This window comes from Prosopis cineraria, unplaced genomic scaffold (assembly GCF_029017545.1).
Source record: "Prosopis cineraria cultivar Desert tree isolate PC_DT_omini unplaced genomic scaffold, ASM2901754v1 PC7, whole genome shotgun sequence".
NCBI classification, from domain to species: domain Eukaryota; kingdom Viridiplantae; phylum Streptophyta; class Magnoliopsida; order Fabales; family Fabaceae; genus Prosopis; species Prosopis cineraria.
The window spans coordinates 35,961,514-35,989,114 of record NW_026555338.1 but is presented as its reverse complement, the minus strand read 5'-3'; the positions used below and the strand labels follow the sequence as shown (position 1 = coordinate 35,989,114).

Below are 27,601 nucleotides of genomic sequence, written 5' to 3'. Positions count from 1 at the left end.
TGACCGCCGTGAGTTTCTTCCTTTGCGGACACCGAGGACCAAAGATCCCCTCCGACGAAGCAAGGAAAACCATCACCGACGATGATCTGAGATGACCAGCGTTTGAGCGAGGAGAAGATGGAGGTGTAGCGCGACGTAGAGAGAGATCTGGCAGAGTGAGTTGAGCCTGTGCGATTTAGCGCTAATCCGCGAGTCTCTCATTCGGGCCCGCGCACCGGGCTTAAGGTATTTCTGAAACTGCTCAGCTCTGGCTGGGGGCGACTTGGCGAGGGCTCTGGTTCTATGGTTCATGGTGGAGTGAGGGAGAAACTTAGGGAGAGAGGGAGATTGGAGATCGATGATGGAGAGACAGGTGGAGAGGGAGGGAAATTAGGGATTTTAAGATTGGCGATAAAAGAGGCGGGAAGTTAAGCCGCGGAGGGGAGGGGAGAGGGATGACAGGAGAAATAAAGAGCGGGTTGAGTGAAAGTTTCAAAACACATGCTGGCTTGCTGAGCTTGAGATTCGAGACCTTTTGGCCCCGCAGTCCGGCTGTTACCCGCAGGTGACGCGTGTCAATTCGGTCTAAAAATTAAATATTTTTTTAATTTTATTCTCATCGCATGCCCATATTTTTAATAATATTTTCTTTCACACAGCATTTAATAAAACGTAAAAAAATTGTAATAAAACGTTGATGATACATGTTAGGAAAAATGTAGGGATATGAAGCTTATTTTTTCAATAAATAATATATAAAAAATTATATATCTTGATTTAATAAAAAACAAACACAAACTTCATTTTAAAAAAGATCACCCAAACACTCCACTGTTTGAAACTCCAATTTGATAAGCAATCACGGCTGTGAAATTCCATTGTGGAGGAAGTTATTTAGTTCGTTTGATTAAGGTTGAAAATAAGTTACTTTTAAATAATATTAATTTTTTTAAATGATACTTATTTTGCATGCTTTATAATATGTATGTATGTATGTTATTTTATGTGTGATTACAATAATAGAAAACTGATTATTATTTAGTTGATTTGAAATTTTATGATCTTCATGAATTTTTTATCTTATGAAAATAATTATGATTTGATTGTCTTAAAATTCCATTTGATAATCAATTTTGTTTGTGATAGGTATTATCCAATTGAAATTGAAACACAAGAAAGATACTTAAATAAATTTGGTACACCACATTATTTGTGACCTGTTTAATTAAATGTTTTAGTAATATAAATAAAATGTCATGTGATATTTTTTAAATTAATTTATTTCTATAACATAATGTATATTTGATTAATTACCTTTTATCTCTTTATTATCATCAATATCATAATCAATTTATACTTAATATCATATAAATGTAATTTTTTATTAAATAAACTATAAATAATATAATGCAACCGACCTATCTAAATATTTTTCTTAAGAACAATCCTGAACTATAATTTTTTTGCTCGTGAGGCCGGCCTTAACCAAGCTATATTATTCTTTTTATCAGTTTAATAGTAACGCAACTTTTTATTATTGTGTAAGTTGTGTAACATGCATGGATGTGTGTGTAACGGGTTTATATGTATGATCAAGGTGTTGTTTTTATTTTTGAACTTACTTTAAAGAATGTTAGGTATCTTATAGTGATAAAGGAAATAATTTTATTCATGAACATTTTTTCAAAAGTAAAAAACCCTTTTTATTTGTCAACCATTAAATTTTTTATTTGTTTTTTGCTAATGTGACATGTGCCTAAGGCTTACACAAAATAATAAGTAAAACTCTAACTATATTCTTTAATACTAATTTACTCTTGAATTTTTTTTAAAGCACTAAGTACCCTAAAGTCTTTTTTAAATAGCGTGGGGCACTTGAAATCTTTTTGAATAAAATTAATAAATATTATTAAAATATTAAGTATTTAAATATTTGATAATTAAATATTATTATTTATAAATACTCATTTAAAAATTTATATTTTTTAAATATTAACAATTTAAATTAGTTTTTTCATAAATTTATAAATGACTTCTTATTTTTTATTATACTAATCTCCAAACTTCTCTCATAGACAGTGCCTAAATCATTACATCATTTGTATATGTTAGAACTTACCTATGTCTTTAATATTGGTTAATTTTTTTAAAATTTTAAATCATTTTCTGTAATTTATTTTTGATTAACTAGCAATCTTTCTCAAAAAAATTGCACTATCTAAATTTAATATTCTCTATGTATTGCAATGTCAGGATAAAATTAGAAAAGAAATATGATAATCAGGACCAACAGTATGTTAATAAAAATATTTTTTTAAAAGATATTTTTTACTCCATTAATGAGCTTCAAAAAAATATTTAATAAGAAAATAATAGAGATCTGAGAAAAAAACATTCCTCAATTAGTTTGGAGGTTTATTCCCTTCATGTTTAATATAAAATTATAAAATATAAAAATATTAAATTAAGTGGTATGATATTTAAAAAAACCGGTTAGTTGATAAAAAAAATCATAGAGAATGATTTAATAAAATTTAAAAAACTCAATCAATATTAAAAATATGATTGATGTATAAAAATAGTACAAGTTATTTATAAATCTCTAAAAAACTAGTTTAAGATGTTAATATTTTAAAAATAATTTATAAATTTTGAATGAATATTTACAAATAATATATATTTAAATTATTAAAATACTCAATATTTTGATAACATTTATTAAATTTTATTTTAATAAGACTTCACTCTTAGAAAGAAACTAATCTATCACTGTGTATGGGCCCATGCAATACCACATCAACAAAAAATGATAAAATTAAAGGTCAACTAATAGAAGGGGTTTTTTGTTCTTTGAAAAATTAGTTTAAAGGTAAAATTGCTCTCCTTAAGGGCTGTTTGGTTGGAGGTAAATGGAGGGGAGGGGAGGGGAGGGGTTCCATTTTTTTATTTGTTTAAAATTTTTGGAGGGGAGAGGAGCCAAATTTGGCTCCCCTCCCCTCCCCTCCCTTTCCTTTATTTTGGCTCCCTCCAAATTAGGGTTTTTTTGGAGGGAGAGTTAAATTTATTGACTAATTTACCCTCATTATTTTTATAAAATTATGATATTGCCCTTGAAACACAATAAGATCGTCTGATCCTCGTGTGTCTCGCAGAAGCTCGCTGGCTTTCTTTTTCTTCCACAAGCTCGGTCCGTCTCATCCTCGTATGTCCTCTTCTCGCTATCTCGGAGCTCTTGGTCTATTGAAGCTCTCACCGTGCATCTGGTCTGTCGTGCTCGAAGCCCCACCGTTCATCGTCCCGTTAAGTCCTCCTCTTCGAAGCTCTCACCGTGCATTCTCAGGTTAGATTCTTCCTCCCATTTGGTCGGTCCTGTTAAATCGATATGCTTGATTTGTATTTGATTTGAGCTTCGTCTTGGTTTTCTTCTTCGTTCTTCATTCTTTTCTTTCCATTCAGACCCTGTTCTAAGATCTGTGGTTTTGTTTTCTTCGTCCCGTCAGATACGTGGCTGTTTTCTTCTTTGTTCTGGTTTTGTTCTTTTTCATCATTATTTTTTGACACTTTCTGGTGTGAGATAAGTTAGGTCTGGTATGGGGCAATGATAGATAGAGATTTGATAAGAGAGGGACCAGGCCAGGGAAGGGAAAAGCCGGGAGGGAGATTCTTGAATGTGGATAGTAAAGATCTGTAGGTAACTTGGAATGATCATTTTGATTAATAAAGTTTCTGTTAATGATCATTTTGATTAACAAAGTTTCTATTAATCACGGAGTATAAACTCTAAACAGTGTCTTTATAATACTTTGACTGCACCGCTCGAGCAAAACCAGAGCCACCTAACTCGGTTACCACTTTGTCTACCACTTTAGGAATTGACTCAGTTCTTGGTACAAGACCTTCGCTGGCGGTCGTGACTTTGTTCTGTTGCTTTATTATTCGAGCCTTTTTCGAACTTTCTAAACCTCCAAATTCAAATTCAGCACCTGTGCTTTGTGTTTTCCTCACCATAACCCTGGATGCACCATTTTTATTTTCCTTGTCTCTGTATTTTTCACCCTCATCGTGGCATTTATCTTTCAATGAGCTAATATCCCCAATGTTTTGTCCCATATCCTCATCCTCATCCTCTTCAGTTTCCTCTATCGTCTCCTTGTCTTCTTCATCGATCAGGTCTTCTACTTCTTCAAATCTTCCTCTTCCATTTTATCTTGATCATGTCCATTCATTTCATCATACCCGCCGCCTCTTCTGACCTTGATTTTTTCCAGGCTTGATCTCTTCTGCATCATCTATCAAATCTTCTGGCTTGTTTGTCCATGGCTGAAAGCCTTTTCTTCCAAGCTTTGTGGTTTCATGCTGGAACTGCAACCAGCAACTAAAACAAAAATTTGAAGACTATTCTTTACCTTAAGCCTTTGGTTCTCAGGTTTCTGCCGGTAAATTGCTTCAACATGTTTACACCTAAAATTCTCTTTCAACTTTGGCCAGCAAGCGGTAGTGGAATCTGTTTAAGAAAGATCATAACCAAATTGAAGTTGAATCAATCTATTTAATATATGCTTGTAAATAATGTAGCTTGCTATAGATTTTGTATGTTATATATTGATATTCGATATATTGGTTGATATTGATGATGGTTGATTATCTTCAGCAAAGTAGCTTTAGTTAATGTCATGAGTCTCGTCTATGACAGCCTTATGTAAATTGATTTATTAAAAATCTTAGAATTTCTTATAATTGTGGCTTGTTTATTGATTTCCATTATTCTTCTTGATTGCTTTGTTAGATGAGCAAGGAATTTGAAAATCTTTTACTGATGCAACATTGGTTTGAATTGCGTCGAAGAGCACTAGCTCTTCTTGCTTGTGTCATTGTAAAAATATGTGCAAGTGACATGTGTTCGAAAAAAATAAGTTACAGTTTAAGTGGCAAGAGAGAAATGGTACGTGATGAAATAATGAGCCGAATTAGTGATTGTCCCTCTAGTCGAAATATCATTAGAATGACTCCTAGAACTTTTTTAGAATTATGTGGTATGTTAGAAAGAGAGGCTGGTCCTACAACCCACGCGATGGTCAAGTGTGGAAGAAATAGTTGCAAAAACTCTATATATATTGACACATAACGCAAAAAATCGTGAAGTGAATTTTTGGTTTAGGCGTTCTGGTGAGACAATTAGTCACCATTTTCATCAAGTTTTGACAGCTATTATTGACTTATAAGAAAAATTTCTTATTCAACCTAATGGCTCAACCATCCTTTCTAAAATTGAAAAAGATAAGAAATTCTTCCCGTATTTTAAGGATTGTGTCGGTGCTATTGATGGAACACATATACAAGTCAAGGTGCCTTCTTTAATGCTCCTAGATACTGTGGAGGAAGGAATTTTCGACACAGAATGTGTTAGCAACATGTACCTTTGATCTAAAGTTCACTTATGTGCTCCCTGGATGGGAAGGTACTACATCTGACTCAAGAATCATTAAGAATAAATTAACACGAGAAGATAAGCTTATAATTCCTGAAGGTAAATATTTTACCAATTTTGATAAAGTTTATATTTATGAATTTAAAATTATTATAGTAATTATTTTCCTTTATGATAGGTAAATATTACCTTGTCGATGCTGGATTCATGTTAACAAGAGGACTTATAAACCTTAGCTAAGAAGTTCGTTATCATTTGAAAGAATATTCAAAACGGAATCCCCCTGAACTATAGAGAGTTATTTAACCTTCGACATGCAAGGTTACGCAATGCCATTGAACGTGCTTTTGGTGTTTTGAAAAAAAGATTTTCCATTCTATCCAATGCAACTGAACCTACATATGGAATCAAAGCACAAAAAATGATAATATATGTATGTTGCATTCTTCATAACTTCCTTGTGGGTATGGACCCTATTGAAGATCTTTTAGAGGAAGTTGATGCTGTTCTTATAGAGAAAACCATTCAAATGATAATAACCATGCTCAAAGAGGGGACAATAATGAGGCTGCTAGAGGTGAACTTATTAGAGAAAATATAGCCAATCAGATGTGGGCAGATTATCAGGAACATCTGGCTGCTCTTGAGGATGAACTTGATGATTGAATTTTGATTTACTCAATAAGTTAGACTCTATTGTATCATTATAGACATTTAAATATGTTGTATTATTACATTGACTTATATTGAGTTTAATTGAGGTTTGATCAGATATTGAAATTTGTTGTTTGTTGACTTTTATTTGCTTTGTATTATTTGTTTAGTTTGCTATTGAAATTTGATTAGTTTTTCATATTGGGATTGTATTATGTGATTATATTGTTATGTGATAGGATGACACCAAACAATAATAAGGAGATTGTGAATGGACAAGATTAATGGATGATGCCCTCGTTGATGCTTTCATGAATGAATATAATGAAGGTCACAAAGTTAATGGCACTTTTACAACTACAGCTTATGATAACATATGTAAATATTTGAGTGCTTTATTTGGTAAACAAATTGACAAGGAAAAGGTGAAAAATCGATGGAAGACTAAAAGAGAAACTTTTCAGATGTTTATGACATTTTCAAAAGTTTGAGTGGGTTCGTTTGGAATCCAACAACTCAAGTATGGGATGCTGAGCCTGAAGTTTAGGATGCATTAATTGAGGTAAATTTTTACATATGCATTGATTATATTATTATTTGAAAATGAAAAAGTGCGCATTTGTAATTGAATTGCTTTTGAAATTTCATTTGTTTCAGGCTAAACCTAAAGCAGCATTGTGGAGAACTACTCCTTTTCCAAACTATGAAAAAATGATGATATTATATGGAGTAGATAGAGCTAACGGAGATGAGAGTGAGACAGCCCATGAGTGGAGAAAGAGACGTCGTTCTCAAGAGGAAGTCACTGAAACCGTCAATGACATTAACAATAGTGTCTCACACAATAGAGCCACAATTAATGTCGAGCTTGATAGACAAGAAATCTCACCGGAACAAGAAAACTCACCTGACCAAGAGCACTCACTCACTATTAATAGTGCATGTAGTAAGAAGACAAAGAGGGTGTCTAAGGAGAAGGAGGCTAGTCTAAATGAGTTGACGGGAGCAGTATTAGTTGTGACTGAGGCAATTCAATAAGGAAATGTGATGATAGGACAAAGTTTTAAGAAGGTGCCACAATTGTCAGGTGAAGAAATTTGGAAAATGCTTGAAGAGTGTGGGATTGATGCTGCAAGATTACCTGACATATATTGGTTTCTTATGGCTGATAATGATAGGCTTAGAGCAGCAACTCAGTATCCAGCACCAGTACGAAGGATGTGACAATGAGGATGTTTTATAGTTCTAATTAAATGATGACTTTTATTGATAATTTTTGTATATTTTGTTAGCTAGATGTCAAAATGTGGTTCTTAAGCATGATCAATATATTAAATGCTATTGCCCAATATATTTTGTTATTAATGATGACAATTGTTACTCAATTGTTATCAAAGACTAGCATTATCTTGTGCAATTATTAGGGGGTATAAAATCATTAGTTTCATTGATTTTTTTCACAAAGTATTGTTTAATATTTAGATTAATTTACTAATAAGATTATTTAATAGTATTATTTAATTTACTTATTTGGGGTGAAGAAGTAAAAAATTTTTTTTTGACAAGATTAGGGTAATTTAAAAAAAATATATACAATTTGAGTTTATATGTAAAATAAATTTGTGTGATAAAATGTTAAAAAATATATATTATAATACAAGGGTATAACGGTAATTTAATTATTGCCTCCCCTCCCCTTCCCTCCTAAATCAAACAAAGGATCATTAAAAATCCCTCCCCTCCCCTCCCTCTAATCAAAAAACCAAACCAAATAAGGTATCTTAAAAACCCTCCCCTCCCCTCAAACAAACACACCTTATTAGTGCAAGGTACTCAGCGTTCATAAAAAAAAATCCAAAATAAAAATGTACCTTAACATGTGAATATTGATGAACATTTGAAATGAATTTGACCAACCAAACACCAACATACTTACATTGCCTCTCCTTTAATTTCTATTGTACGTACCAAATGATACCCAGTCCCATTTTGGTTGCTAGGCATCATCTCACATCATAAAATGCTTACTTCCATGTCTTTATTAGATGATCCTTTTTGATGATTCTTGTCGCAAGACGCTTCTCAATAGTTTTTTTTTTTTTATAAGAGATTCCATAGATATCTAAAACATTGGTGTATTTTGGTGTCAATGTATTGTATTTTCTCTTTCAACGTCATTTACTTTGATGTTCATAAATTAAACAAACAACTATCCTAACTAACATCGTCTAGAGCAATGTCAAATTTCATTGTCATGTGTTTAATGAATTATATTAAAGGCGATTTTAAAATAAGCATTCACCATTCTAGGTAGATTTTATAATCCACGTAGAGCGCGCCGTTGACATGTCCTCGTAATAATAACGTTGTCATATTTTTATATAGCAACGTCTGGATGTGATTAAGAAGAGGGTGAGTCAAGTGAAGATATTTTGCCAATATCTTGATTGAGAGACTGACTTTTATTCATACTGTTATAAGAAGCAAAGAATGAATTGAATTCTGCACAGGAAAGTTTCATGGAACTCGCTGCATGGGGAAAGACAAAGAAGAGAAATAAAAAAGAAGAATCATACGCAAGGAATTGTCAACGTGTGACTGACCCACCTTCGTTTCTTCCTATCACTTGAAAGCGATTCTGCTTTCCTTCATTGTCGTTCCCTCACTCCCCGTTCTCCCCTTCCTACTTAAAAAACTATTTGAGCAAACATATAAAAGCAGAAAAAAATTACTACTCTTAATATTTTTTCTCCGAGTTTTCTATCATTTATATTTTATTCTCACTCTTCCCTTTATCCAAATAACATAAAACAATTACAAAAAACAACCAACTAATTAAAATTTATGAGTGATTGACGTTTTCATCACAATTTGAGAATTTGAATTATAGTTATGCAATATTGAACATAGATTCACTTGCACGAGGGACGGATGTAGAGTTTATTAGTTGGGGAGCTAAACAGAAAATAAAATAAAAAATGAGGGGCCAAAATCAATTTTAAACTATTTTACAAATGAAAAGTAAAATTTTATTCAAGGATATATGATAGGGGTTGGGGGGGATCCCCCTTGCCCTTGCACCCTTTCATTCTTGGGTACTGTATATTGGATGGGGTAATAAAAAGACTTTTTAGCATGAGTGATATTTATTCTATAAAATCTTTATAAAATTGAGAACAAACGACAGACACATTAAATATGAATACATTGAAATTTCAATTACTAATCATCCAGACATTTTGGGACTGGATAGCAGTGATTGGTTGAGAAAAACTAACTCGCACTCCGTTGCCACGTGGCAGTGAATAGATTGATTCAATATGAAAATGGAAACAACATGAATAGATCGATTCAATGCAATTGTCACATTTGACGGAAAATACAACGAAGAAGAAAAGCTTGAGTTTTTCCCTGGGATGCCGCACTGTTTCTCGGCCATTGATTACCCTTTTCCCCCTCTTTCTTTTGACCTGAAGCTATTGATTACCAGCCAATTAAGTACTCATTTTTAATATTAAAAATCATTACATATTTGACGTTGCATGAAAGAAACATAAAATTTTGATATGTAGAGAGAGAGAGAGAGAAGGGGACGGGGAGCAATTGTAGCTCTATCGCAGGATAGCTTCTGGAAGCATTTAAGGGATGGCTGAACGATGCAACTTGGCCCCCACGCCAAAGGCCACCAGCTTCGGAAAAATTGCCACTTGCCAGGGGGCATCAGATCCACTGCTGTGGTACCTCATTCCCGTTACTGTATGCTCGCTGTTTAGAATTTAGAACCATACTAACATCCACATCCTAGTATAGAGTATATTATCAAATGGACAGAACAAAAAATCCAAGGGTCGTAAGCCCATCAGAGTGTAGGTTCATAAACTATTTTCCCTTTACCTCGCGACTCATAATTCCAAATAAGCCACGTGTTCTCATTCTCCTCGCTATTAACACACCATCTGTCATTGGATTGCCAATGATTGGGTCCAATAAGGGAGAGGTTTGCGCATTGTTTGACTTGAATTATTAGAGACATTCAAATTCAATACAACTTGTTGCAAAAAAAAAAAAACACTCCGTAAAAACAAGTTAAAGCTCAATTGATAAGAGCATTTGCGGAGCCCAGGACAAGGCGGCACGCAGAAATTTATGACAACTTTGATTTCTCTCCTTCCTCCTAATTTAAATTTCTTTATTTACTTCAAAATTTATAATTATAATTTTTGTATCATGAAAAATAATAATAAAAAAAACACAATGCCAAAACGCACTTGCATTCTAAAATAAGGCCTTGTTTGTTTGAACTTTTTTTTGAAAAAAATTACTTATTTTTTTTAAAATATATATTTCGTGAACTTTTGTTATATCTATTTAATTTTTTGAAAACAATTAAAAAATTATTTTTATAAATAAAAATTCACAAAATACTGTAAAATTTTAAAATAATCAAATGCTAAAATAATCACCTTTTATTATTGTAAATAAATATAAAATAATTTTAATAAAATTTTTATAAGATATTTTTTAAATAATTTGGACTAATTAAAATTACTCATTTTCTGTCATGAAAAGATGCTTATATTTTCAGCTTCAAACAAACAGGTCCTCAGGCACGAACGCAGCCCGGTTCAAAGCTGCTCTCCAGACGCCTTGCTTCCCCTTTTATAGTTGCAGAAGGGGCCACAAGCCATCAGAGCTGCGCCATTCCTCCTTTCCCAGTCATTCCCTCACCCTCACCGCCTCCTTCCTTATCCTGACTCGGCCCATACTGTCTTTGGATGCGTGACCATCACCATGCATTCCTCAGCTTCTTCACTTCTCCGAGCTTCCCGAACTAAGCTTTTCCATCCATCCTTTTCTAGAACCCCCGCCCATCCTCCTACCAGACCTCCTCCTTTGTCTGGCCACCGACCTCTCAGCTTCTTTTCCACGCCCCGATCATTTGGCAGCTTGGCTCCCCAGTGGAGCCACGGCGTCGACTGGAGGTCTCCGGTCAGTCTCAGGGCTCAGATCAGAGCCATCGCTCCTATGATTGAACAGTTTCAACGCAAGATCTCTTCTATGGGTACTCTCCTGTTCACTCCGAGAATTCTGGACTCTCTTTTTCATTCTCTAATCCGGTGGATATTTTTCTTCCCGGAATATATCTTATTCTATCGATGCAGCGAAGATGTCCGCTATGATTTTCACGATCATAAATTCTACTTTTGTTTCTTGAAATGTGGAGCCCTGCATGATTCGAAAGTCAAAACATAAATTTTACATTTTCCTTTGACATGATATCAACTTACTAACTGTCAAATATCGGCCGTTGAAATTTTTGTACTGATTGTTCTTATGCCATATTAGCTGGTGAAAATCCTTTCAAGGCAAACTTGGCCAGTCTCCCTAAGCCTGGTGGCGGCGAGTTCGGAAAGTTCTACAGCCTTCCTTCTCTGAACGATCCAAGAATTGGTAATTCACTATTTTCACTTGCCATGATTCCTTCTCGCCATTTGAATGTTTCTTATTTTCTAAATACACCAAAATGTTGTTTGGAATGTAAAAAAAGAAAAAATTGCTTCTCTCATTCCAGGGCATCACTTGTCTAACAAAGTACTAGTCTCTCCATCTCCAGTATCGCACATTACTCTTTCAGCTAGTTTAATTACTAATTCTGTCATCTTAATGTATTGCAGATAGGTTACCCTATTCCATCAGAATTCTTCTGGAATCTGCCATTCGTAATTGTGACAATTTCCAAGTTAAGAAAGAAGATATTGAGAAGATTATTGACTGGGAAAATAGTTCTGTTAAGCAAGTTGAAATTCCTTTCAAGCCTGCTCGTGTTCTCCTGCAGGTTCGGCATCGACTTTTGTACAAAGTGTAATTCATTATTTTATCTGGGTGATTGCAAATAATGTGTGATCCTCCTTGTAACCTCTCTTCCTTTCCCCAGGATTTTACAGGAGTCCCGGCTGTTGTTGACCTAGCTTGTATGCGTGATGCTATGAAGAAGCTTGGCAGTGATTCTGACAAAATAAACCCTCTGGTAATCATTGTAGTTATCACATGCATGTGCCTTTCTTCTATTGTTCATTGATGGCACTAAAAATGGTTTCAAATTTCTAAATATTCATCTTGGAATGCCTTATGCACCTTAAACTTATTTATCTGTTCTATTACATCTCTTGTGTTATATTTGGTCAAGTTAGCTTTGTGCCTGCACTTTTATCTGATCGAGATGCAAATCATGTAATCTTATTTCCCCTTGTATACTTATAACAGGAGTTCTGAGATTAGTAGAGTAAGAGGGTCATACACAATGCTTAGGATCATAATTCGCCAATATATTTGACTGCTTGGGTTTCATGTTATGATTTTCCACAGAAATTTTCTATATGTTACTATGTTTCTTATAACTACCACTGATTTTTTAAAAATATATCATTGGCAGGTACCTGTTGATCTCGTCATTGATCACTCAGTTCAAGTTGATGTAACAAGGTCAGAGAATGCAGTGCAGGCCAACATGGAGCTTGAGTTCCAAAGAAACAAGGAAAGATTTGCATTTCTTAAATGGGGGTCGAATGCTTTCCGCAACATGCTTGTTGTTCCTCCTGGTTCTGGTATTGTGCATCAGGTACATTTAAAAGCAGATAAGCTACGTGACTCAATTGTATTTAAGACATCGCTTTCATTTGTTGATATGAGCTTGCAACATCTTTGGTTTCCAGGTGAATCTTGAGTACCTTGGACGTGTTGTTTTTAAGAATGATGGCTTGCTCTATCCTGACAGTGTGGTTGGTACTGATTCCCATACTACTATGATAGATGGGCTTGGGGTGGCTGGTTGGGGTGTTGGAGGCATTGAAGCAGAGGCAGCAATGCTTGGTCAGGTACATAACATCTCATTTTGTGTGCATGGATTATTTAACTTTTTTTTGAACCGGATGTCCATTTGCTTTTTCTTGAAATGTACATATGGAGTGATTTAGCTATTGTGATTGCACTAATGCCCTGTGCTTGTAATATTGACAGCCTATGAGTATGGTTTTGCCTGGTGTTGTTGGATTCAAGTTATCTGGGAAACTTTGCAATGGTGTTACAGCAACTGATTTAGTTTTAACTGTTACCCAAATGCTGAGGAAGCATGGTGTTGTTGGGAAGTTTGTTGAATTTTATGGTAACTAAGTTATCATAAAGCATATTGTTGATTGTGCTTCTTATTTTGTTAACATATTTTTATTTGTCCTGGCTAATTGGAGCACTCTCGATTTTTGTTCCTTAGGGGATGGCATGGGTGAGCTATCATTAGCTGACAGGGCCACTATTGCTAACATGTCTCCTGAGTATGGTGCCACCATGGGCTTCTTCCCTGTAGATCACATTACTTTACAATACCTCAAGTTAACTGGAAGAAGTGATGAGACAGTGAGTACTGAGTACTATTACTTTTTGTCAACTTATTTATTTTTTGCATAGGATATGAAATGCTTGTAGTGTTTGCTGACCTTCGTTTTGGCTTAAATATAGGTGGCCATGATAGAGGCATATCTCAGGGCAAACAAAATGTTTGTTGACTATAATGAGGTAAGAATATCCTTTGTTCTGATCTACGTCTAAATTTTTCATCTTTTCTTAGAATAAGGTGTATGTATGTTTTGAGGTATCCTATGTTCTAACATACTTTTCTTTAATTCAGCCTCAACAAGAAAGAGTTTATTCATCCTATCTTGAATTAAACCTTGCTGAAGTTGAGCCCTGTATCTCAGGACCTAAGAGGTAAGTTATGTGCCCTTTGTACATTTTTCCTTTATGTTTTTGTTTTTTTGGATTCTGGATTGCTATCTAATATCTTTCTTCTGTATATTAATTTATATTGGCCGAACACTTTCAGACCTCATGATCGGGTTCCTTTGAAAGAAATGAAGGCTGATTGGCGTGCTTGCCTTGATAACAAAGTTGGGTTTAAGGTTAGTGATGCTGTGACAGTAATAGCAGAAAAGCCATTTTTCATATTTTGATACCATATGAAGTAAACAGTTTCATAGTTTATAACTTGGATCAGCTTTCAACAAGTAGTATTAGTAATGAGCTAAACTATGTTTCTGAAAAAAAAATCTTTTGGAAGTATTCTTGGAGAATTTATACTTCTCTTTTCACTCTCTTATCACTGTACAAGGTATATAGGAGGCTTCAGAATAAAAGAATGCAATTAACCTATTTTCTTCACTTATATTCTCATTACGAACGATTGAAGGTTGTAGATCTTCAACTTTCTAATTTATATATTCATCCAGAAACTCCTAGAATAGAAGTTCCGTTCCTAATAATATGATTGCTTTACTGCTGTAACTATTTCGTCCACTTGCTGAATGATAGGAGCAGCAAGTGTTTTTTACTATTGATACTTCTGGGTGCAGTTAAATTATAACACGTTGATCACTTACACCAGCACAACTGTCATCAGTAACTGCTATGGTTTTCCATCCTTGGAGAAAATTGAAACCACTTCATTGTTGTTATCACTTATCATCTATTGTTGCAAATTGTGCTTTAGGTTTAAGGCCTTCAATCGTAGCATCAATATCAATAACATCAATATATTTATAGAAGTTTTAAAAAGCTATACTATTCATAACTCATAAGTCATGACCAGCAGAGCTTACCTCGCTCTCCATGCAGATGCATTGAGCCTACACTAGTTGATGCTAAGGAGTCTATTCTGTTACTTGTATGCATGTGCTAGCTTATGAGTAAATGCCTCCAAGGGCATCTGGAACTCTGGAGAATTCTGGATCAGTATAAGATCCTTCTCCCACCCTACTTTTACTTTAATTTGCTGTGGTAAAGTCATTCATGTTGCAATTAGTGTTGCATGATAAATGTGACACAATATAATGTGATTGTTTTGCTTTAATTCAGGGATTTGCTATACCAAAAGAGGCCCAAGGTAAAGTTGCCAAATTTCAATTCCACGGGCAGCCAGCAGAGCTCAAACAGGGAAGTGTTGTCATTGCTGCAATCACAAGCTGTACTAACACATCAAACCCGAGTGTTATGCTGGGGGCTGGTCTTGTTGCAAAAAAGGCTTGTGAGCTTGGTTTGCAGGTTGGGCTCTTAAATATTTTAGTGCTTTCCTACCTGATGTCCTTGATGTGGATCATTTTTTTCCTTCACTGCTTGAAGTAGAAGAAATAAATTGTCTGTGTAATGTTATGTTATATCTTTTTTCGATTCTAAGGGCAACTGTTTTGAATTTCTTTGCCAGGTCAAACCTTGGGTAAAAACAAGTCTTGCTCCAGGCTCTGGAGTAGTTACAAAGTATCTGCTTCAAAGGTATTTTATGTTACTAATGATTCATGAGAATATTACATTACTATCGTAGTCTGCACTATGATGGCTTTACTTCTTATCCACACAATTGGAATGAAATATTCACTGAATTTGGATTTTTTTTTTTTTGGCAGTGGACTGCAGAAATTTCTAAATGAGCAGGGTTTCAATATTGTTGGATTTGGCTGCACAACGTGTATTGGCAATTCAGGGGATTTGGATGAATCAGTTTCTGCTGCCATTTCAGAAAATGGTTATATTAAAAGTCCTATTGTTACAACTTGCAGATAAACTCCTACTTCATGGACTGTTCTGCTTCATATTTACCCTACTGATGCGATCCTCATGTGGTCTTTTGCAGATATTGTAGCAGCTGCTGTGCTATCTGGTAACCGTAATTTTGAGGGTCGTGTGCACCCATTAACCAGAGCTAACTATCTCGCCTCACCTCCTCTAGTTGTTGCTTATGCTCTTGCTGGCACGGTATGTATGTCTAATTGAGTTATCATGGCCATGTGAATTGTTTTTGGTGGTTATAAAATTTCAGAATTATATCTCTTGTTAAAGAGCAAGAATCATCTTAGTCATCTTAAGATAAGGTTATCAAGTCCTTAGACTTTGGTTTGAACCTGGAACTGGGAAGTAAATGAGGTTGGATCCTCTCTGTTGCTTATCAATTTCAGAGAGAGGGAGAGATACAGAATATGTTGGACCATTTTAGCGGTGGCTTCCATTCCTATCAAAAGCATGGGTATTGCATACTAGTCTACATCTTTATTTTGTTTGCATAAACCTTATTTTCTTTCATTTGTTTAGTTTCATACTCGGAGAAGTCTGTTAGTGGATTTATGTTCCTACACAAACAAGCGCAATTGCTTGGATGCTTGAAACTAGGAAATGTTTTTTTTTTTTTTATGGTCTTGTTTTTGTGGAATGAAAAATATCTGTTCGTGAAGTTAAATAATTATATTTTCATTGCCCTGGAACCTCTTGCAATGTACTAAATACTAATATTACCGCCAGCATCAACTATCTATAAGCTATATTAAATAGGATGCATATCAATTTTCAATTTTATGCAATTTTGAAATAGGAACTTTGGGATTAATCAAGGTAACATTTCAGTTTCCACATGATTGGATCTTCATTAGATACTTTTTGGTTGACTTTCCAGGTTGATATTGACTTTGAAAAGGAGCCAATTGGGACAGGGAAGGATGGCAAGAGTGTCTTCTTGAGGGATATCTGGCCATCCACTGAAGAAATTGCTGAGGTAAATAATTTTCTAACTTACCCTTTGTATTAAATAATCTAAAGCTTCAAAAAGGTGTGTATAGCACATTTAATTTGGATGACTTGATGTCTAGGCTGTTCAATCTAGTGTGTTACCAGAAATGTTCCGAAGTACATATGATGCTATTACCAAGGGCAACCCTATGTGGAATCAACTACAAGTTCCTGCGGAGACCCTGTACTCGTGGGACCCCAACTCCACATATATTCATGAACCTCCATACTTTAAGGACATGACCATGGATCCTCCTGGAGCTCATGGTGTGAAGGATGCATATTGCCTGCTGAATTTTGGTGACAGTATCACTACTGATCACATTTCTCCAGCAGGAAGCATTCATAAGGACAGTCCTGCTGCAAAATATTTAATTGAGCGTGGAGTGGATCGCAAGGACTTTAATTCTTATGGAAGCCGCCGTGGCAATGATGAAATAATGGCTAGGGGAACTTTTGCTAACATCCGTCTTGTTAACAAGCTTTTGAATGGGGAAGTTGGCCCCCAAACCATTCACATTCCATCAGGGGAGAAACTCTCTGTATTTGATGCGGCAATGGTGAGCTGTGCTCCACCCAAATGTCGCATTTTGTTTTTAATAAATGTTGCATATTGTTTTATTATAGCAATTGAAATTTTGTAGGAGCATAGCATGACGTGTTCTATTGAATATTTTTGGTGGTATTATCCTATTGTGCTTTTCAAGTTATCTGGGAGACATTCTACGACCGATTTTTTGGTTGCATGTATCAACTTTCAAGCCGTGTTTATTCAACTGATGATAGCAATTTTTTATTACTGGCAATTTAAAATTTTTCTTTTTGTTGAGAACACTTGAAGCATTACTTTTGCGATTTGTGATCTCACATTTTTAGGGCATAATCGAGGGTATTATTGTGTTATTATTACAGCACTGCTTATTTTCTAATATGCTGGGATCATTTTATGCCAGAAATACAAAGCTGCCGGGCAGGACACCGTTGTGCTGGCTGGTGCCGAATATGGTAGTGGAAGTTCAAGAGATTGGGCTGCCAAGGGCCCGATGCTATTGGTTAGTCACTATATATTATGAACCTACTATGGAGCTGTGTTTTGTACTTTTTTTTTGTGTTTCCTTAACATGTGCTGATGGTTTTAATATTTTTTACAACAGGGAGTCAAAGCAGTGATTGCTAGAAGTTTTGAGAGAATTCATCGTAGTAATTTAGTAGGAATGGGCATTATTCCTCTTTGCTTTAAACCTGGTGAGGATGCTGACGCACTTGGATTGACTGGTCATGAACGATACACAATTGATCTCCCAAGTAAAATTACCGACATAAGGCCTGGCCAAGATGTCACTGTCATGACTGATTCTGGAAGATCTTTCACCTGCACAGTACGCTTTGACACTGAGGTAAATTTAAGATTTTACTTCATGCTTTCTCTTCAAAAAATCATTGTTTACATAGACCCGAACGTGGCATGTCTGTCAAGGTTTGCCTTTTATCTATTTAGCGTTTCAAAAACCTGCCGGTTGCTGCAGATTTTTTCCCTTGATTTTATGTTATTAACCATATCATATTTTCAGGTGGAACTTGCTTATTTCAATCACAGAGGCATACTTCCATATGTTATAAGAAACCTTATTCAACAGTGAATGTATCGATGGGATAATCAGCGGCATCTGCTCAAGCCTGCACTTCTTGAATTGTAAAATGTGAGAGAATAAATTTCCAATAATCTTGAATTGATCTCCTTTGAGGGAGAGAGCATTTTTAGGGACAAATTTTAATGTTTTTTAGGACTGTTAACAGCCAGCAACTTGACTCTAGATTATCTATTCTTGCTGATATACATTATGCCCCCATTAGATAATAGGAACAACGTATAAAAGCCTTTGTAAAAATTGCATATATTTTTGGGTGAAAGTAAAAATGCATGTTGCATGTGGCATTATGTTGGTCGTGATGGTAAAGAGTAGGGAAAATGACAATTACACATCCCACAACAGTATAAGTGGCAATTAGAGATTGTGAATTATTAAAATTCTAATAACAGAGTCTTTATTTGTAATTAAAAAAATGCAGATAATTAGTTGAAAAATTTATTAAATATATTTAAAATTATTTATAATGTTGATTGAAATTTATGAAAATTAATTATGAGTTTTGATTCTCTGTTGTTAATATGCAAATAAGTTGCTTGAAAGATTAAGGAAATATACTTGAGATTACTTGTAATAATAGAATTTTTAATAGTCAATTGTTAGTATGTGAATAAATTATTTGAAAAATTTAGTAAATATACTTGGTATTTTTGGTGATGTAAGTTGAAAATTTAAGATAATAAGTGGATCACTAGCCAAAAACTTGTGAAATTTTTATGTTAATTGAAAAATTAACAAAAAATGTTTGAGAATTTTTGTAACGTTGGTAAAAAATTTATTACAGTTGGTTATAAATCTTAAGTTAATTAATAAAAAATAATTTATTAAAAGTAAAAGTTATGATATGTTATTGAGATTTCAATAATTGAGTTTTTAATTGTCATTAATGTTTTTATAGGATTTTTAATTGTCATTTCCCTAAAGAATATTCTTTTGATCCATCATTTTCAAGGCAAACACTTCTTCCCCACGAATATCCAAACAAAAAATAAACCTGACGCATCAAAAGACTAAAGCAAGAGACTTGATGCGAGACTCACAATTCTAATTCGTAAAGGTCCATTACTACATAATCATCCTGTAATTTTAACATACGTATCAAGTTAGCCGAGAATCTTGTGTGCAAAATGACACATTGCATCTTTCTTGAGGTGCTGGTAGTGGTTGATGAAAGGTTAGGATTAGATGTTAACATAACTTTGCAAGTGTTTTCTTTATTCTTTGAATAGTAGAACCTGTTTCTGTTTTTTTTTTTTTTAAGGAAAAAGAATGACATTTTTGGAGGAAACCATCCATGTGTCAGAAGTCAAAGCAAATTTGTGAGCACTTGTTGAGTTGAATTAGCTGTTGTGGTGCCAACATGAGCTGAGAGTGACGAAACCTTCAGTTTAATGGCACCATTTATACAATAACACTAATTAGGCCCCAGCTGATATTCAGAGACTCTAACGTGTGCAGAGTGGAAACGGTAGCTAGCAGATGGGGCACCTCTTCACATGGGATAAGTAAATATGTCTGTTTTTGATTGCGCAATATTCCCTAGTTTAGTGCATAATTTATTGGAACCTTGCACCTCTCTTGTGATCATGTGGAGACAGGACAATCTTCCCCTTGCTTCTTATTTCGTGTTCCAGAATCAAGGAATGAATTGTTTGTTACCAAGAGAATTCTAAACCCTAAAGAGAGAGATTGATAGAATCCATTAATTGAAATGGTACATGCTCTTATATGTTTAGGTATGAAGCCCTCTATTGAAATGTTAAGCCTTGTCACGATATTGATGGCACTTGTTAAAAAGCACTTTGTCATAATTACTAAAAATTATTTACATAATTCATCTACCTTTGATGCAGTCAATTTGTGGAATGACTAAATTATCTTTATTCTTGCACGCAAATACTCTTTATTTCAACTTTCAATGCTATCTTCTCCGCTGTTTACAGTATAGAGACGGCGAAAAGGGCAAAAGAATCTCTTTATTATGACACTCAACTTACTCTATCCTATCCTTTTTCTAGATAGACCTTTCCTTGGAGAGATCTATCCCTCTATGGTTAGATTTAATTTAAGATTTAAATAATCGTCTCAAAGTATATAATGAATAATTTTTTTACAATAATGCGGGCATCATACGATATGTTAAAACCCATAAAAAAATATATATATATATAGATATATAGATATTCAGGAAAGCAGCCTGTTATCTGGTAGCACCCGAACCGTTCCTAAAAGTCATCGAGCGGGTCAAAAGGCACGGTGTGTCAACGCCAGCATTCGAGGTAACACGGGATTAACAAACCAAGCAACCTCTCACGCGCCAACTTCACAGTCATTGAATGAATCACGTGGTTTGCACGTGATCATCCCCTGGATGTTACATGCAGTACTAGCATGTCCCTCGCTCACGTCTGAATGAAGTAGAGCGAAAGTATCTGAAGTCTGAAGTCAGAGGTGAGTGGAGTGGTGCAACCTGTACGCTAGTTTTCTAAATGATTTTTATGGCATTCCTTGTCAAGCTGCAAATATGAAGGGTGCTCTCTCTCGCACTCATGTTTTTCATATTACTCTGCTTCTTCTCCTGTGTAAGTCTCCTCTCGTTACTCTTTGTTTTCGTTTTGGTTTCATTCAAATTATAACTTAGCCCTTCAAGTTTCAAGCTTTTTGTAATTTAATTTGGTATTGTCATACAGTGCATCCATCTTTGAGATTTGTTTCGTTCACCGATAAAACTAGTACATGCTTTCCTGAAATTCGTCTTAGATGAGTATGTCAAGCACAATGACATTTTGATGAACCAAGGAATTGTGCTTGCATATGATAAATATAATGATTGTTGTGTGAGGTTAATTCAGTATAAGAATTGCTATATATTTCAAATCTTGGGGGGCAAAAGAAGCTAAAACCGCAGGTTCTTTAATTTGGGCAAGAAAAATTTGTTTACAACGAACTTTAAAGGTATAAATGGCTAAGTATACCATCAAATTATGATTGAAGTTTCATTGGTGTTATAAGCTTTGATACAAACCTCCGTGAAAAACGGCAACCTTCATCGAATTTTCTTAGACACTATTATTACCTTATGTACATTGTTGAGTTTCATGAGAATTTGCAGTTATAACCCAAAACTTAAAGATATGGAAAATTCTTTAAAATGCACTTTATGGAAGTGCAAAAAGGGTCTACAGATCTACAGATCGAAACTTTGCATTGTTGATCAAAGTACTATATAACTCATTTGCAGCTCTCCATGTCATTCGGATACAGATGCTGCGTCATGTTGTCTTTTTAATTTTACATAAGTACATTATCACAAACTTGATATCAGTTTGTGCATATTTCTGAAAGTGAGTTGATTAAACTGAAAACTCCCTACGTACAGGTATTCACATGTTTCAGTGCTCTTCATTAAGGGGTGCAAAAGTTTCCTTTTCTGTCACAACTAAGGTTGATGTGCTGCCTCCTGATATCTCACCAAGTATAGAGTCTCAACCACTTCATCCTCTTCTAGCTCCTTCCCCACTGGAACCATTCACAAATTATACTCTGCCAAAATTATCAGGTATGGTTTGCTTCTAATTTTTCAACTTTTGTGTGAGACCTTATGATATGAATTTCTGCACATTTACTCACATACTGACAGCACTTTGACACATTATGATGGTTAGCGGTGAAGATGGGTTAGCATATCTGGATCAATAATAACCGAGTATCTTTTGTAAATGTATGCAAAACAGCTTGACGCATCTCTTCTTTCAGAATGCGCATGTCATATATCTTATGGCACACGGGAATTGGGAATAGTAAGGGTAATTAGGTAAATTAGGATGTAAAATGGTAGTTTTGGGCCAGACAAGTGTTGGTAGATTCAATCATGACTTGTTGAAGCTCAAGGTGGTGCTCTAGTTCATCAATACGATCAGATGATCGAATCTCAAACGGCAATTCCAATGTTTCATCCTAAAAGTGTTTTGACTTCTAAATTGTTTTGGTGGATTTTGATGTTCTTGCATTGAGCTAAATTGTTATGATTCCTCCCTAATTACTTTATTGGATGATTAAATTCATCACCATGAATTAACCTATGGCTGAGAATTGCATCATACGACAAATACTAAGAATGAGATAAGGCCCTAGGTGCGGCCCCTAGGGGGTTTTGGCTGGTTACGAGTTATGAAATTATGTTTTTTTCACTGGATATGCTATTTCATTTGTTTGTCTGGCACAAGTTCTGAGATGACCTGAAATACTATTTTACTATCCAGGCCTTTGTTCATTAAATCTCTCAGCTGCAGAACACATATTGAGCACAACTGCCGCTGACTGTTTGAGCTCTTTTGCTAAATATTTGGCAAATGTAGTATGTTGTCCTCAATATATTGCCATGTTGGGGACATTTATTGGGCAGTCAGGTAAATACTCCGGGCAGCTAGCTTTGAACATAACTCATGCCAGCCACTGCCTCTCAGATATTCAGAAGATTCTGGTCAGTCAAGGAGCAAATGAGGACCTGAAAAACACATGTTCAGTCCATCCAGCAAATCTCACTGAAGCATCTTGTCCCATTGTGGCTGTTGATGAATTTGAGAGCATTGTAGACACTTCTAGACTACTGACCGCTTGTAGAAATATTGATCCTGTAAATGAGTGTTGTGACCAAGTTTGCCAAAATGCCATGAATTATGCTGCTAAAAAAATTACCCTAAATGATTTGTCAAATATAGATGGGGACAAAAGCTGCCTGAGCAGATGGCCAGGATCAATGACTGTAAGGGTATTGTCCTTCATTTGCTGGCTAGTAAGCTTGACCCTGCCGTTGCAAATGGTCTTTTTAGAGCACTTGCTAATTGCAACCTAAATAAAGGTGAGTTCTGAAAATGAATGCAAAAGAAAAGGAGACTAGGCCTCATAGATCTTGCTTTACTATTTACAACTTTGGCTAATTTATTGGCGTATTCATATAAAGACAGCATCTGACTTGTCGGTGTTCAATGTTATTCGACTAATTGGTTCAGTCTGTCCGCTGGACTTTCCCAGTGTAACCAATGTTGTGGAAGAGTGTGGACATGTAATAAGGAACCAAACAGCTTGCTGCAAATCTATAAAGAGTTATGTTTCATACATGCAAAACCAGAGCTTCATAACCAACCTCCAAGCCTTGAAATGTGCTGCATCGCTTGGCAAGAAGTTGCAGAAAGCTAGCATCTCCTAAAATATATCTAAACTTTGTCATATAAGCCTAAAGGACTTTTCTCTCCAAGGTTAGCCTTGTTATACTTCCCTTGTAATGCAAACAATTATTCTTCTCGCTTCTTTAAGTACAATTGATTCGAAGTTGGCTAAGAGACTCAGATTACCTGTTCAAGAAAAGCAAGGAGTTCGCATTACTATAGCAGACGCTCGCCAGCTTTTAGTTACACAGTATTGCCCTAATTTAGAGTGGGAAATTGGCGACTCCGTCTTCTCTTCTGATTTCTTAATAATGAATATTGGGGCGTATGACATGATTTTAGGGGCACAATGGCTCAAGTCATTAGGGCAATTTACTATGGATATGACTGAAAATTTGTTTGAATTTTACAAAGATGAGAATCTCATTGAATTTCACAGCATAGGGTGCAAGTTACCAGACCCTGTTGTTCACCCACCCATTTCGGATGGTCTTTGGTTACCAACAGATACTCTCTACCTCATTCATGCTCCTCTTCAACTTCAGGTACAATCTTTCCAAAACTCATCTCTTTCTGCCAATCAGTAGCTTGAGTTGGAAGCTGTTTTAAACTCATTTCTGGATGTGTTTGCTGAGCCTTCCACTCTACCCCCATCACATGTTTTTGATCACACTATTTCCCTCAAAGTGAACCATCTGATTTCTTGCAAGCCTTATCAGTATGGACCTATTTAGAAATCTGAAATTGAGAAGCAAGTACAACAGATGCTTGATAATGGGATTACTAGAGAAAGCCATAGTTCCTTCGCTGCTCTAGTTGTTTCAGTACAAAAAAAAAGATGGTACATGGCGTTTTTGTGTTGATTATCAAAGGTTGAATGAGGCTACTATCAAGAATAAATTTCCAATTCCAATTATAGAGGAACTCTTGGATAAGCTTACTAGAGCTCAATTTTTCTCTAAATTGGATTTCCGTGCTGGTTATCATCAGATTCGAATGAATCAAGCGGACATTGACGAGACAGCTTTTCGTACTCATGATGGCTTGTACGAATTTATGGTTATGCCATTTGGCCTTACCAATGCTCCTGCTACTTTTTAGGGTCTTATGAACTCGGTTTTTTGACCCTTCTTGCAGAAGTTTATTTTAGTCTTTTTTGATAATATTTTAGTTTATAGCGAACATTGGGTAACTTACTTAGATCATTTGATAGCAACATTATCACTGTTATGGCACCATCAATTGTTTGCTAAGGCCTCTAAGTGCACTTTTGTAGCAAACCATATAGATTATCTTGGCCATGTCATCACTGTTCATGGCGTTCAGGCAGATCCGAAGAAACTGAAAGCCAAAGCCTCTTAGCCTATTCCTTCTTCGGTCAAGGAATTACGCGGATTTCTTGGTCCCACAGGGTATTACCGATGTTTTGTGAAGGGATATGGTTCTATTAGTAGCCCCCTCACTGGATTATTGGAGAAGAATGAATGTTTCGTATGGTCTCCTCAAGCTCAAGCAGCCTTTGAATCCCTCAAGAGTGCTATGCTCTCTCCCCCAATGCTTGCCCTTCTTAACTTTAATGAAACTTTTGTGATTGAAATTGATGCTTTGGGACATGGTTTGGGAGCAATTCTATCTCAAAAGGGTCACCTCTTGGCTTTTGCTAGTAAGTCCCTTTCAACTCGCAAGCGCCAATTATCTGCTTATGAACTTGAGCTGCTAGCTATTGTTTTTGCTGTCAAGCAATGGCGTTCTTATATTTAGGGGCAAAAATTCATTATCAAAACAGACCACTTGCCCCTGAAACATTTATTAGAACAGCAGGATTTAAGCCAAGAGCATTGTAAATGGCTTCATAAGCTTTGGGGACTTGACTATGACATCGTCTACTGCAAGGGTTGCGACAATACAACAGTTGATGCTCTTTCTGGACGCTCTATTGGGAACTGTTTGGCTATTTTGACGCCTATTTCTCCCCTATATGATAGAGTATGTGACTCTTGGCTCCTTGATGATCAATTACAGCAACTAATTAAGAGTCTCGAACATGACCCCTTGTCCAATTGTAAGTATGCATGGTAGCACCATTTGTTGACAAGGAAGAGTAAACTTGTAGTAGGGGCTGATCGTGGACTCCGAGAGGATTTACTTCAATTTTTTCATGCTGATGCTATTGGTGGTCATTCTGGTATGAATCCCACTTACAAACGATTAGCTTCTTTTTTTTATTGGAAAGGAATGGAGAGAGATTAATTCCATTCATAATGATCCATTACAACCCAGAGACCTATTTATAGAGAATATATCTAAATACCCAAACTACCTTTATATTCCTAATTCCCCTAATTACCCCTATTATTCCCCATTCCCATGTATTAGTCGTTTTCCACAATTTACCATTAATGGTCGTTCGATTTTCTCTTGGATGGATCAGTAGCACCTCAAGGTATCATTATTTATAGCATGAAACTTCTATCAATAGATATTTTATCTCTGAAGCATGCTGCTGAAATGATGACGAAGTCTGTAATGTTTCCTGGCAACCCCTTCTCATCAGGTTTTTCTGATTAACTTCCATATTTTTATTAATTTCACCGAAGGATCCATTTAGTTGAGGTTCAAATATGTGAAATATCATAAGCTAATTGCAATAGCCATTGCCACGAAATAGTTGCACGCTTGTTTTAGCTAAGATACTGTGGGTGGATATACAGCATTGAACTACACAGTTTATGTCTGAAATTTTTATGGACATTTCTTTTAACTCGGTGTTTGTAGCATCTAATGGGGATCAATTGTTTTATTTCATCTAGAATCCGGTTGCCTTTTGCCAAGCTTGCCTTCAGATGCAGAGCTTGATGGTACTTCAGGGATTGGATTCATTTGTGACCTTAATGACAACATTGTAGCTCCATGGCCTTCAGCATCATATGCGGTTGCCTCTTGCAATTCAAGTATGTCCAACACCTTTCATGTATCATTTTTCTCTCCTGCAATGGTGATGCATGTATAACCTTCTTCCGTGGGAAAATAAATAAGTAGATGTATTTTTAACTCTTTTATCATGTCTAACCCATTTGTTCATGGAATTAATGTGTTTGCAGCTACAAAACTTCCATCTCTTCCTGCAACAACATCTACACAAAATGGTAAGAGTCATCACTCTTGTCTCATCCTTTTCATTTTCTTAAGCCTATAGTCAAGGCCTCTCCAATTAGTGTTTTTTGTCTCTTGACCACTTGATTGGAAAGATTCACATGCAACAGTAGGAATCAACTTCACCCGTTTAAGCTGTCAGGTGTAGGCTTAAGTTTGTTGTTATCTCTAATAAGATGTAATACTAATGCTAAATCTTTGAGAGCATTTTAAAGGGCACAAGAAACAGAAATAGAAGAAACTTTATGTGCGGCTTCTAAATAGTTGAGTTTGCTCTGAATCTCGGAGCTCCTCAGCTGTATTACCAATGTCAACCTCAGGGACTTGTTTGTAAAGATGGATTTGTTGCTAGATATATAATCCTTGATTGAAGATTGAGTCTTTGTGTATATCCATAAATGGATGAGTTTCTAATTTATTTTCATTGGCGCAGGTCATTCCATCAAGAACTTGGTTTTGCCTTGCCTCTTCACCAGTTTTCTTCTCAGCATGCTTTTTTGATCTTGGGCTAAAAGGGGACACTCGAGTTTTTTTTGCATATTTTGCAGCTCCTGAGACGTTGCTGAAGAACCCCTGTGGAATTCCTAATGGGGTTTCAATCATCCGACATGTTCATAATATTGTCACTGCCTAATTTGAAATTGTAATGTTTTTTACCTTCTTGGCAGTATTCTATTAGTATTTTTTCATTGCCTTTTGAGAAAGGTAACAACTTTACATAATAAATGAAAAAAAAAATTGAATGGTTATCTTTAATTTCCATTGTTGCACATTTCAGAACTTAATGTTCTTTTCCTTTGAAGTTCAGAAGCGACTAGCAAAATACTTGTAAAGCTTTCTCTCTCCTATTCGGAGACGTAATGGTTCTGGCAAATGATTATTAAGAAGCGATACCGATAACGTAATTCTCACTCCATCAAGAAATTTAAGATCTTCGATGGCGTTACTATGTCGAGAGGGAACTTCCA

General features: G+C 35.5%; 1 protein-coding gene and 1 pseudogene across 1 annotated transcript; both read left to right on the top strand.

Annotated features, from left to right (window-relative positions):
- The first annotated feature begins 10,666 nt into the window (after window positions 1–10,666).
- Window positions 10,667–18,602, top strand: LOC129315440 (aconitate hydratase, cytoplasmic-like). The gene is made up of 20 exons (XM_054959106.1): window positions 10,667–11,123; window positions 11,408–11,512; window positions 11,737–11,897; window positions 11,997–12,089; window positions 12,495–12,680; window positions 12,775–12,936; window positions 13,079–13,223; window positions 13,329–13,471; window positions 13,574–13,630; window positions 13,743–13,822; window positions 13,938–14,013; window positions 14,966–15,151; window positions 15,312–15,379; window positions 15,511–15,629; window positions 15,738–15,859; window positions 16,551–16,649; window positions 16,744–17,223; window positions 17,617–17,715; window positions 17,818–18,060; window positions 18,235–18,602. The coding sequence occupies exons 1-20, from the start codon at window positions 10,853–10,855 to the stop codon at window positions 18,301–18,303; spliced, it is 2,964 nt and encodes a 987-aa protein (XP_054815081.1). The 5' UTR covers window positions 10,667–10,852; the 3' UTR covers window positions 18,304–18,602.
- A 124-nt stretch (window positions 18,603–18,726) lies between these two features.
- On the top strand, window positions 18,727–27,364 carry LOC129315441 (uncharacterized GPI-anchored protein At1g61900-like; annotated as a pseudogene).
- The last annotated feature ends 237 nt before the right edge of the window (window positions 27,365–27,601 follow it).